Genomic DNA, 12,573 nt, shown 5'->3' with positions numbered 1-12,573 from the left:
AACATTCCTCTGCATGACATTCTAGGGCTGGTCGCCATATACTTTTCCAAACACAGTTATTTCCCTTGGATAGTTACAAATTTTGCTCAGAATTTGGCAACAATTGGCCAAAAATAGTAATAGTAATAGTAATATCTTCATTTGTTAATTATGATCAGTTCTCATTTATAAAAATCATGCTGATTCATAATTTGTTAATGTAAAAGGAACAAGTATGACATGATAATCAAGGATAGAATAACTACTCGTAACTCCAATAACAATACCATACATATAGTATACAAATTATATCATTATATCAGTACATGTTCTAGCAGTTTGTTTAATTACATATATTAACTGTTGAACTATTGCACAACAATTGTCCAACACCAGCATGACTTGTTTGCACAGGGCATACTTCAACATTTGATATTTCAACATTTGATATTTGACAAACAACATGCAATATTACAGATTCAACCATTTAGACTTTGAACAACACTGGTCCATCTTGTGAACAAATGTCCATATGTCCATACAGCACCATGTCCCTAAAGAGTTTTCACATGACTGCCAACTTGACAATCAACATATTAGTATATTCGTCTGGTCAGGACACAAAAACCTAATGACACTGGAAATGTTAACGGTTTCCATTTTGACTACCAGGCTTTGGTGTAGTGGAGTGATTAAAGTGTTCCCTCATCACATTGAAGTGAGTGAGTGAGGAATAGTGAATCTCACCCACGTGTCTACTGATATCAAACATATCAACACGAGTTGATAAAGGAACAAATATGCTACCTTTACCAACAAGTATTGATATAACTGATACCAGTAGACATGTGGGTGAAATTCTATTTATAATCCAGTATCATTCTTCATTAGCATATAAAAATGTATATCTGTGGTTTGCCATTAGATTTCCAGTGCAGTGCAGTGATGTCATAGCATTGTGATGTCATCAAGTTCATGACATCATAGCATTGTCAGGGCATTGTGCAAAATCTGTCCAAACGATACCTCCAAGGAGATACATACAATCTCCAAGGAGATATCGTCTGATCTCACACAAGTGATATCTCCTGTAGAACACAGTTTTGGATGATAAAAAAGCTTCACACACTGTACTCATATAGTGGAATTGAACCAGGGTCTTGGGCTTACCAAGCCAACGCCTTAACCACTAGGCCCTTTCACTGCAAAGACCCTGATTCAATTCCCAAAATGGGTACACTTGTGTGAAGCCCACTTGTGGTGACCCCTTCATGATATTGCTGGAATGTAGTTACAAGCAATGTGAAACCAAACTGACTCCATTTTGATGCTATTAACTTCCAACAATTTGAGGGGGTTGGGGTAGCCTTGTGGTTAAAGCGTTCGCTCATCATACCAAAAAACGGGTTTGATTCCCCATATGGGTACAATGTGTGCAGCTCATTTTTTTGTGTCCCCTGCCGTGATGTTGATGGAATGTTGTTAAAATCAGCGTAACACCTCACTCACTCACTCCATTTTGAAGATACATTTGTATTAACTTCCAACGAGTTGTATAGAGTCTCAACTGAATGGATGCAAACCAAAATCCTAAACTTGCTTCATATCAGTTAATGAAGAAGACAAGGACACGTATGTAGTAAAGGTGTTGGGCTAAATGATGACCCTCACTTTACCAGTCAGACATGAAAACCTTTTCCTTGTTTTTTCACGTAGATTGGCATACTATTCATATGAATTTAGGGATAAGATATTGTTTATAGATTAGTTGTAAATTTGTACAAATAGGAAAGATCTGACGGCAGCTATGCATAAAACAAAGGATACCATCTCCATACCTAACTCTGTTACGCAGTCAGACAAGTCATTTACAGTGAAATCATCCAAATCACCAGTAAAATCCTGCTAATCAACAGTCAATCCTGCAAATCATGAATGAATTCCAACTAATTTCCGGCAAATCTTAAGTGAAATTCTGCTATTTCCTGCATTTACACAGTGAAATCCTAATTTCCTGCTTCTCAGCAGTAAAATCCTGCTAATCTCCTGCTTATATGCAGTGAAATCCTGCTAATCTCCTGCTTATATGCAGTGAAATCCTGCAATGCTGACCATGCTAATCCAGTGAAAATTTGATGATCTGTAGTGAAATCCAGAACAGTGAAATCATTCAAAACCACATGTCCCATCAACGCCTCAGTGTGTCTAGTTTCATTTAAATCATTTTAACTGCCAGAAGGCAGGCTTTCCAGATTATCATCATTCAGATTAATGAATATTCACTGCATGTTCCCCTGCTCACATAACCTGTGATAAATAAAAGTGCTGTGACTGCAACCATCATCTGTACCAACTTATCCAACAGTAACCATAGAAACGGGTTGAAACTTTGGTTGTCTGTGTCTTGGTTTGATCAATGCTCGAACACAGTTCTATCACAAATGCTTCCAGTCTGTAGCAATCACTTCAGCTTTCATAGACACTGATCCAACAGACCGCTCTGTTCCTTTGGTGGGTGGCACGTCTGGCAGAGGTACTTTTGGATCATGTATCAGCCCTTTGTCACTTGTGATTCCAAATCTGGATCGATGATCCATTTGTTTGTTTTGTGACTTGTGAAACGATGATCCATTAGGATCCTGTTCAAAATATACACAATAGGTTCCTGGTCAGAGGACCAACTAAAGTAGCTTGGAGTCAACTGGTTGCCATCCTCAACTGACATCTTGAAATATTTCAAAACAGAACTGGAAGATTGTTTGTCGAGAAAGAAATCCAACATTTCATCTTCAGTGTTTCTTTACATGTCAAATGTAAATTTGTCTCTATACATGACATGACTCCAAACAATAGCCAGACCATGCTATTTCCTAGATAATCAACAGAGTTATCTCCTCATATCCTCTTGAGGAATCCTAGATGGAGCTGCTCAGGCACCTCGATGGTTTCCAAGGCGATGGAGGATGGGTTGAAGGGGAAGGTGACAGGGTACGAGAACTTGGTCTCCATGAGGAGAGTGTTGGAGGCACCTTCTCTGGACTTGAGCTTCTCCTGGATCTTCCTGATGAAGGAGATTGGCACTCGCTCCTCGAACTCATCCACCGGCGTGTACAGGTTCAGGATCTTCACAATCTACAAACACATGGTGAATCAAGATTTAAGTGAGTTGCTATCTGCAGATCTACGAATCTTGTCCACTGATGTACAGGTCCAGGATCTTAATACCTTACTCAAAAGTCAGGAAGTTCGCTATTTTCTGCACTTTTACAATAAATTTGTCTATAAGAGTAAATACAACCCTGTTCTATACCCTGGCATTATGACATGGCCTGCTAGCAGTAATATGATGTGTCCTGTGGGATTGTTCAAGAAATTACTAAAGAACTAGTTAAGCCTGGGTAAAATAAATTAGTGAGTGATATTATGCACATCGTGCCTTGATATCTGTATGTGCAAATGGGAACCGATGACGTGTCAACCAAGTCAGCGAACTTGACTACCCAATCTCGTTAGTCGCCTCTTACAACAAACATAGTTGCCGTTCATGGCATGTCATCAAGCCCAGCGATCCAGTTCTAACATGAAACAACATTCTTTGCTAGGGACATTCTCTTACCCAGATTAACATCAGAAACCCTGTAGTAATGATACAGTGCTTTGACCATTAGTGAGTGGGTTTGGTTTTATGCCACACTCAGCAATATTCCAGCTATTTGGTGGTGGTCTGTAAATAATCGAGTGTCGACAGGACAATTCAGTGATCAACAGCATACGCATCGATCTGCACATGTGTCAACCAATCCCGTTAGTTGCTGCTTACAAGAAGCACAGTTGCCATTTGAGGCAAGCATGGGGAAGACTTACTCTACGCTTGGATTGTGTTCGGCCATGACTTTCCACATCAGAATTACTCACTGTTTTTGAGTACTGACTTACCTGTGGAAGTGTGAGTTTGGAGCACATCTCACACACACTCTCAACATCAGCGTCAGTTTTCCTAGCCTGCAAGAGCTGCGACGCCTGGATGACGGTGTCCAGCGTGCCTGTAGCGCCGGACTCGTGCAGCTTGTTGTCTCGCAACCACTGTTCCAGGTGGCTAATGTTGTATCTGCAGCATAACACACAAACAGGTGAGGTCAGGTGAGGTCAGATGAGGTCATGGGTTCAACATCAAGTTCAAGGTCAGTGCACTTTATGGAAGTGCATGAATGTGAGTGTTAGTGTGAGAGCAAGTGTGTGTGTAAATTTGTGTTTGTTGTGGCCCTCTGTAATATTCCAGCCATATGGTAACTGTCTGTAAATAATCAAATATAGCTCGGACAATCCAGTGATCAAGAGCAAGACCATCAACATTCGCAAGTGGAATATGATGACATGTGTCAACCAAATCAACGAGCCTCTCCACCAGATCCCGTTAGCTGCCTCTTACGACAAGCATGGGCAGCTGAAGACCAGTTCTAGCCTGGACATTCGTCGGCTGTACATTTGTGTGCACGGACATAAAATGCCAGGTATTCTGTTGTATTTTCCACATCATCCCACTCAGATACACCAAAGTGACTCTGACTTGATGTGTTACTGCTTCATTTCCTTGATGCTTAGGAATGGAGTGCAAACAAGTACGAGTGTCAAATCTATCCCAGAATCCCCACAGGACAGCAAGACGAACTCACCTAATTTGCATGCCCTTGGACCAGTTGCACATGTCTTTCCTCAACAGAAGGTTGTTGAGTGCTCCAGCACAGATGAAGTAGTAGAGCTGAAACACAGACATATCATCATCATCATCATCATCATCATCACCACCACCACCACCATCATCACCACCACCACCATCATCATCATCATCATCACCACCACCATCATCATCATCATCATCATCATCATCATCATCATCATCATCATCATCACCACCACCACCACCATCACCACCATCATCATCATCATCATCATCATCATCATCACCACCACCACCACCATCATCACCACCACCACCACCATCATCATCATCATCATCATCATCATCATCATCATCATCATCATCATCGAAAATAATTGGTTAGCGTCATTTATTAATTTTTTCTGGTTTTTATTGTTAATGCACAAAAGTAAAAAAAGTAGTCATCTGGGTTTCTTTGTGCAAAATGAATTTGCAAATTTTGCATCTTTAAAGGATTACTAGTATCTTAAAAACATAAATTTCTTTAAAATAAATTCAATCTTGACTTGGAACATGCTTGTAGTCATAAGAAACATAACAGGCAAAACCAAACTTGTTAAAAGTTCAACATATTGTTAATGCAAACAAGTGTTCAAAAATTGTTTGTAGCTGATTATGAGAAAACATTAGTACGCTGCAAGAATTATATGATGCCCAAAAGCAAGAAAAACCAAAGGACCCTTGAGCAGTTGAACTGGCGAACTGAATATCGGCACTAGACAAATGTCTTATATAGCATAGTATAATTCTCACCTGTCTGAATATCTGTTTGACAAGCTCAGGGTCGACAGCGTGCTGCGTCACTATTCTCATGAAGCTGTTCAGCTGTGGACAAGAACAATAGATAGAGAGAAGTGGAACTGCTGTCTATATTCAGTGAGTTGGGCCTTAAGTGTTATGTCTTCAGTCTATATTTACAGAGATGCCAGTGTTGCAAATAGTATCTTCAAAGATCAAAATTAGAACGATGACCCTATAATTAGAGGTCAACTAAATGCTAAAAATTATGATGGATTCAGAGAAAGATAATGTGACTCCAATTAAGTTTCTAATTTAACGCAACTCCAACAGCAGATTTGACAGACACCACGGGTATACTCGTACTATCAATTCCGGTCAAATTTGCCACTACTAGTTATCATGTCATGATATCAATCCTATTAAACAGGCACAAACTTACAACAACTAACAATGCCAATTGTTTCTTGTGCCTATTTTGCCAGAATGTGAAACTTTTTTTAGAATACCACTGACGTAGACATGAGAAAGCTAAAAGTGGCAAATCAAACCAGAATTAATCAATTGATACTAGAGGTAAACTCACGATAGGCAGTCATCATGCTACATTTGATGAAAAGAATGTAAATCAAAATTAAGTCAAAAAATGTATGTAATCGACAAAAATTTTAGTTTAGTTTTTAGTTTTTTTTAAATTTCAGTTTTAGTCCACATGCTAGAATTATAATGCAGTTTCCTCCAAATTTTGTAGAATTTTCCATATTGGCATTTTTTGAAACTGAAATGCATGGTTACCACGATATAATTGTACAGGCTGGTATCTCTGTGTTTAAGTAAGAGAGTCATGAATAGTTCAGTGTCAATCTTCATAAGACAGTGCAATGAGTCTAGTTTCTTGTGCTGAAATAACATGTGGAGGCTCTCACCGATCTCATGAGTGAGTCCAGCGAGTACACCTTGCTATCATCTTCGTCAGGGTCCCTGGCTGTGCTGCTGCTACGACCACGAAGTCCGGAGGGTTTGCTGGCAGTCAGACCCGCGATAGCTTCATGCTCCAACACAGCGGGCACTGGAACAAACACAAGGAGGAGTCATTAGGATGTGTCTGAGAGGGGTATCATGGTAAACCTAACACAAGCAGTATGCACATCCAACATTGGCCAAGTTGTGGGATAAGAGTAGGTCAGTTGGCTTTCAGAAACATTTCATTTTTAAGCTTAGTATCTCTATAAGACTTGGGAAAACTGACAAACTCTTGCCACATTCTACACTCACATAATCTCATACAGACTCAAATAAACTCACATATACTCACATAAACTCAAACTCTCTTGTGCACTCACACAGACAAGTGCACACTAACAAAATATGAGATAAACTCTCGTAAAGTCACAGACTGACACAATCTCACATTAATGCACACAGACACATAAACTCTCACACACTCGCATATACTGACATAAACTCACACACTCTTATGCACTCACAGAAACTATCACACACTCCAAAAACCTGACATATACTCTTTTTACCTCACACAGACTCACATAACAGACTCACTTTTAAAGAGACACACCTATATTGTATCATCTGCATGATCTTGATGAGACCCTGTGTGTCTTGGTATAACTAACATGCTCACAGATCACTGACTCACGAAAACTCCCACAGTATAATACATATATTGACTAACATAGTGTTACATGGACGGCCTCACTCACATGGACTCACATAGTCTGTCTCAAAGTCCCTGAACCACATTATTCTGCCTAAAGCCAAGCCTTCACAGCAGTGTTCAAGCCTTAAATGAAGCAAGTCTAGATTTCCTAAGGTTCTGAATCTCTAGTCTCCCTGGGGCTCCTTTTCAAATAAAATGGGTTTGTTTGTTACTGCCAAAAATGCATATATTCAGAGACTAAGCCTGAGTCAAGGACTCACACAGAAGGACACATATAGACAAGACTCTCACAGTGTCATACACAGAAATACCAGGTACCAGATACAGCTGAGAAAGGTGGGATGCACACTTCATTTTCATGAGAATACCAGTGGTCATTTACTAAACTTTCGGGACAAACGGGGTAGTGAGCACCCGTTCATGCCCCCTCCAAATCCACCTATGAACACTCAGATTCATTCAGTCTAACGCTAACACAGACTCAAACATGTTTAACATGTAATATTTATCTCAAAACACACACATGTACTCAAAAAGAATCACATAAACCACACAGACTCAGATAACACAGACTCACATAGTTCAAAGAGCCTCACATGACTCACTAACTCACATAACACACTCACAAAACTCACACAGACTCACATAACTCACACAGCCCCACACAACTCACACACATAAACTCAGACTCGCACAACTCACACAGACTCACACAGACTCACCTATATTGGGCTGTATCATCTCCTGCATGACCTTGATGAGACCTTGGTACACCCACACCGCCAGGTCACTAAACACCTGCCTGTATTCCGACAGGTCAAAGTTGCGGAGACACTGCTCATTCTGCTTAGGGGTGTTCTCTGCCTGGAAGGTCTTCTCACCACTGTACTGCTTCAGTGTGTGGAGTAAGCGGCACGTGTTGGCCAGCCACATCGTACACCGCTCTATGTCCTCCGGGTGTTTCTGTCGACAAGAGTTCCCGTCTTGGTAATCCATGGTTATATTAATGTGAGGGAGATGGATTTAGGTCATTTTCAGGATTATACTATTCCACAACATGATACCAGGGAACACCAGAAATGGGCCTCACCTACCTATGAGGCAACTGAACCCAGGCCTTCAGCCTGGAACCCTTCAAGCACTAGCCTACTCCACCACCCCAATAAAGAAAACGTGACTGTTCCTGATTGAATCTAGAATTGGTATTCACAAATTTATTATTGGTATTCATTTCTTTGCATCAGTGCAGTATCAAAACTGATCGATACATTGAAATTACATGTAAAATATTTTGGAACCATTTTTTTCACTGCAGTGACTAAACAAAACATGTAAGGAAGGCAACTGGTCCAACACTGCGTGAGTTCCAATCAGAAGTGGCACAGTGAAGCAAGTTTAGCATTGTTTACCTTGACCACCTTCTTGATGCTATTGATAGTGCCTGTGAGTAGCGAGCGGACTTTCTCATCGTCATTGGTGTAGTCGGTGTGACGCACGCACATGAACAGGATGTATGCTGGGAGGCCAGGAATCTGTCCAGATGAGAACTTGGGCCGCAAGTCTGCAAAGTAGATAAGAGTCGTCATCATCATTGGTATTATCATCATAATCGTCATCAGCATTATCATCATCATAACTGTCATCATCATCATCATCGTTGTCGTCGCCGTCATCATCATCATCATCATCCTCCTCCTCATCGTCGTCATAATTGTCATCATTATGATCATCATCATTGTCATAATCATTATCATTGCCATCGTCGACATCACTTGGATAGGGGAAACAAAGACTTGGTATGACATTTTTCAACCCTTCGCTGACTTAATGACTGAGGACAATATTTCATTTATAAATGTATTCATCATCCCCAGTATTTTCATGATCACTCAAAAACATCTACCAATTCAATTCCAAGCCAATTAGAATGTGAAGACTTTAACCCTTCATGGATTTAATGACTCATAACACTATTTATTTTGTCGTTTAAATCACCACTACCAACTTGTATAACCAGTCCAAACATTCCATCCATTTGATCCAATGCCATTAGAGTTAAAAAGGTTAATTTCCTGACATAATAATTCTTATCTTACCTCATATTTAAATGTCATTTTCTGATTGGCTTAGCACTCTTTTATTATTTTCAATGTACCCCGCTGACAGTGGCAACTCATTCTGTATTTCATGGTAGTAATCCTTTATCTCGAAGAATATTGAATCATGCATGATGTACGCAAAAAAAACTGATGTTTTGCGAATGCAAATGAAAGGAAGATAGAGAAATTTAAGTCTGTGTTGTCTGCAAAATCTAGCAACGGCTACAAAAAAGATTTGCCTCGCATTCCAATACATAAATTTTGACAAATAGTTCACATGTAAACCCTTTGAATATGAAAGAGGGAATTTACACCGTGGCGACTTTACAGAGAAAATACCTGTGGTAAAAACAGCAAGATGCAAGATTTGAATTGTTTGATTCACACAGGTTGGCTGAAGTGTACGATCCAAAATCCATGCTTCAAACAGTTCAAATTTAACATTGAGGTGTTTGGTAAGATAAATATATTGTTCACTGGTCCCTTGGAGTCCATGTCAACCCATGCCCCATCCTGACCACTGAATAACTTATATTGTAAACCGAAAGTTGTTGTGTTCTATAATCTGATAGGTTGAAAAACATGATCAAATGGTATTCGATTCCCGGAAAACGCAAGACTATTCGCTGTGTATTGACACGTAGAGACATCGCAAACAATTGTTTTCTTGTGTCATTTACAGTGGTGACATCATTCAAATCATATTGTGACGTAAAGTCAGAATGATGTCACATATGAACACCTTCAGATGCTACCATGGGAACCAGCTGAAATGGTAAGCTGATGCCACTTCACTCGATGTAAATGAGTGCAGACAGTAAAACGTTGTCGGTTCCAAATGTATTCCTGGGCTTTAAATACTTGATATTAGCTGGAAATAGGCAAACACATGATGTTTATTTCCTAATTCAGGTTATCATCAGGTCATGATCAAATGGTATTCAATTCCCGGAAAACACAAGACTATTCACTGTGTATTGACATGTAGAGACATAGAAAACAATTGTTTTGTTGTGTACTCGATATTACCCAGAAAATGGCCAACACATGATGTTTATTTCCTAATTGTCCCCATCATCAGGTCTGCTCCTTACCAAGTATGAGGTTCTTCAACAGGGCGCCTTCGTCTTCCCGCTTGTACTCCAGCATGCCCAGGAATATTCTCTGTCTATGTTTCACCGTCGCCAGGGCGCCATTGGCACTGCTCCTCTCCTCTTGTTCCAGCTCAGCCTGAATCTCTGCAGCTGTCAATCACATCGATATTAATGAGTGAGTGAATGAGTGAGTTTGGTTTTCCACCACTTTTAGCAATATCACAGCACTACAACAGGCTTCACATATTGTATTCATATGGGGGATCAAACCCTAAGCTAACGCCTTAACTATTAGGCTACACCATCGCCCCTCAACTTCAATGATTCAATACAGATATAACAATATTACTACAAGCCTGTTGACAGTTATCACAAATAGTTTCCAAATTTTGATAGTCAGTTGGGCTAGCTATGTTTGAAAGTTACTAGAAGACAAAATAATTCACCAGCCCAAAATTTGAATGTAGACACTGTTTTCATCTTTAAGCTGCTAATAACATAAACATTTCTATCAGGTCATAATTTTGTAATATACAGCACACAAAATGTCATAGTTTGATGTCATAGTGATCTCAAGTTGATGACTTTTGGTCGGACGTGGGTTGGAGTAAATATCCTTTTCTGTTGATGTTCACGTGACAGCCTCTAGACCAATCAGGTAGCCGAAAAAAATATGCTTACATAAAAATGAAAGATATTTCAATAGCGGTATGTTTTGTTTTAGGACAAATCATAGCAATTAGGGCCTTTTCAAAGGAAAAAGAAATGTAGGGCCTTTTGCAGGCATCACATGTCCAAATTTCAGACTTTGAACGCTGATGACAGATTTAGTTATAGCCAAATCAAGCAACAGGGTGACCTTGAACTTCTTACCACTCATATGTTCGGAAAATATGCTACAAACAAAAAGAATGGGAACACCCTTAAATTCCACAGTCATATGCATAATAGTGGTGAGGTCATTTACACTCAAAGGATAATGCAACATTTTGTGTGCAAACGACATGTTGGAAGTCTCTTGTCCACGTGCACCAGTCTGTTGTGTTTGGGTGTTTGAATCAAACATGGTGCTGGTGACTTTCAGTACCCTTGTTCTTCACGTTTTTTGGCAATGTTTCATTTCACTCAAACTCTACTATATAGAATCAGTTGCTTATTATATATATTTCCATGTAAAATTATAAGAAAATGGGAATTTATAAACAACAACAATAACGCCAAAAACCCAATATATAACATTTCATTTGTTGAACATCACTACCACACATCTAAGTGAGTGAGTGAGTGAGTATGGTTTTATGCCATTCTTACTGCTGAAATATCAGTGGGAGTCAAACCCTGGTCTTTGGCATGATAAGCAATCACTTTAACCACTAGACCCCTAACACATTTGTATTCGTACACATGAATATGAAACATGTTGTCTTGACTGATATAAACAGCACACATCTAGCACTACATACATCACACATGCAGCCAGGTTTACGTGACAGTCGTATAACACACCTAGAAATTGAATATATCACAGATGTGACAGGTGTTATACAACCCTGCTGAGACATAGTCAATATATACAGTGTTTCTATATTGACGATCATGCAAGAAGTCACATTCACTACTGACACATCAATATTAAAAACACACACATGTATATTATTCATTGTTTCTGGGATATGTTATCAGTTGATTCATATTGAAAACATGCCCTGCATTTTCATTTGTTTGTTGTTTAACACTGCAGTATCCCATCTATCTGGCATCAGTCTGTAAATAATAATGTCTGGTCCAGATAATCCAATGATCAACAGCATTAGCATTAATCTGAACAATTAGGATATTATGAAAAGTGTCAATCAAGTCAGCATATCTGACCACAAGATGCCATTACCAATTTATTTCGTGGAATGTTCAACATAAACCTACGTAAAGGATACACACATATTACTACAGCATGCATTTCAAAACCAAATTTGTGATAATCTAAATAACTCATAGCACCAGCAGCTAAATGATTTTATCACAAAAAGTTCAAAACAAATGCTAGTATAATTTCAAATAACACTTCATAACAACATCTACTAAAGATTTTTATTACAAAATTTTCAAATCAAATGTAAAACTTCTAGAAATAAAAATTTTGACACAAAGGAGTGAACAGGAAATATGGCTATTCACAAACAGTAATCCACCCTTCACCCCTAGAACACAAATGGAACCACTTTTTCTTTTATGTGGAGCAAACCATTGTGAGAATGAGGGGTGAAA

At 39.2% G+C, this 12,573-nt stretch overlaps 1 protein-coding gene across 2 annotated transcripts in view; it reads right to left on the bottom strand.

Annotated features, from left to right (window-relative positions):
- Nucleotides 1-1,682: 1,682 nt before the first annotated feature.
- Nucleotides 1,683-12,573, bottom strand: part of LOC137260336 (unconventional myosin-Va-like) — a 148,515-nt gene continuing 137,624 nt past the window's right edge. For both annotated transcript variants that reach the window (XM_067798014.1, XM_067798015.1), the window contains 8 exons: nucleotides 10,309-10,458; nucleotides 8,525-8,676; nucleotides 7,838-8,078; nucleotides 6,364-6,506; nucleotides 5,453-5,524; nucleotides 4,653-4,738; nucleotides 3,916-4,087; nucleotides 1,683-3,111 (listed from right to left, as the gene is read on the bottom strand). In XM_067798014.1, the coding sequence (XP_067654115.1) occupies nucleotides 2,875-3,111; nucleotides 3,916-4,087; nucleotides 4,653-4,738; nucleotides 5,453-5,524; nucleotides 6,364-6,506; nucleotides 7,838-8,078; nucleotides 8,525-8,676; nucleotides 10,309-10,458 (1,253 nt within the window). In that variant the 3' untranslated portion in view covers nucleotides 1,683-2,874. The remainder of the gene's footprint in view (nucleotides 3,112-3,915; nucleotides 4,088-4,652; nucleotides 4,739-5,452; nucleotides 5,525-6,363; nucleotides 6,507-7,837; nucleotides 8,079-8,524; nucleotides 8,677-10,308; nucleotides 10,459-12,573) is intronic.

The sequence above is a fragment of the Haliotis asinina genome, chromosome 13, assembly GCF_037392515.1.
Source record: "Haliotis asinina isolate JCU_RB_2024 chromosome 13, JCU_Hal_asi_v2, whole genome shotgun sequence".
Classification (NCBI taxonomy): Eukaryota; Metazoa; Mollusca; class Gastropoda; order Lepetellida; family Haliotidae; genus Haliotis; species Haliotis asinina.
This window is presented reverse-complemented; position numbering and strand designations above follow the sequence as displayed.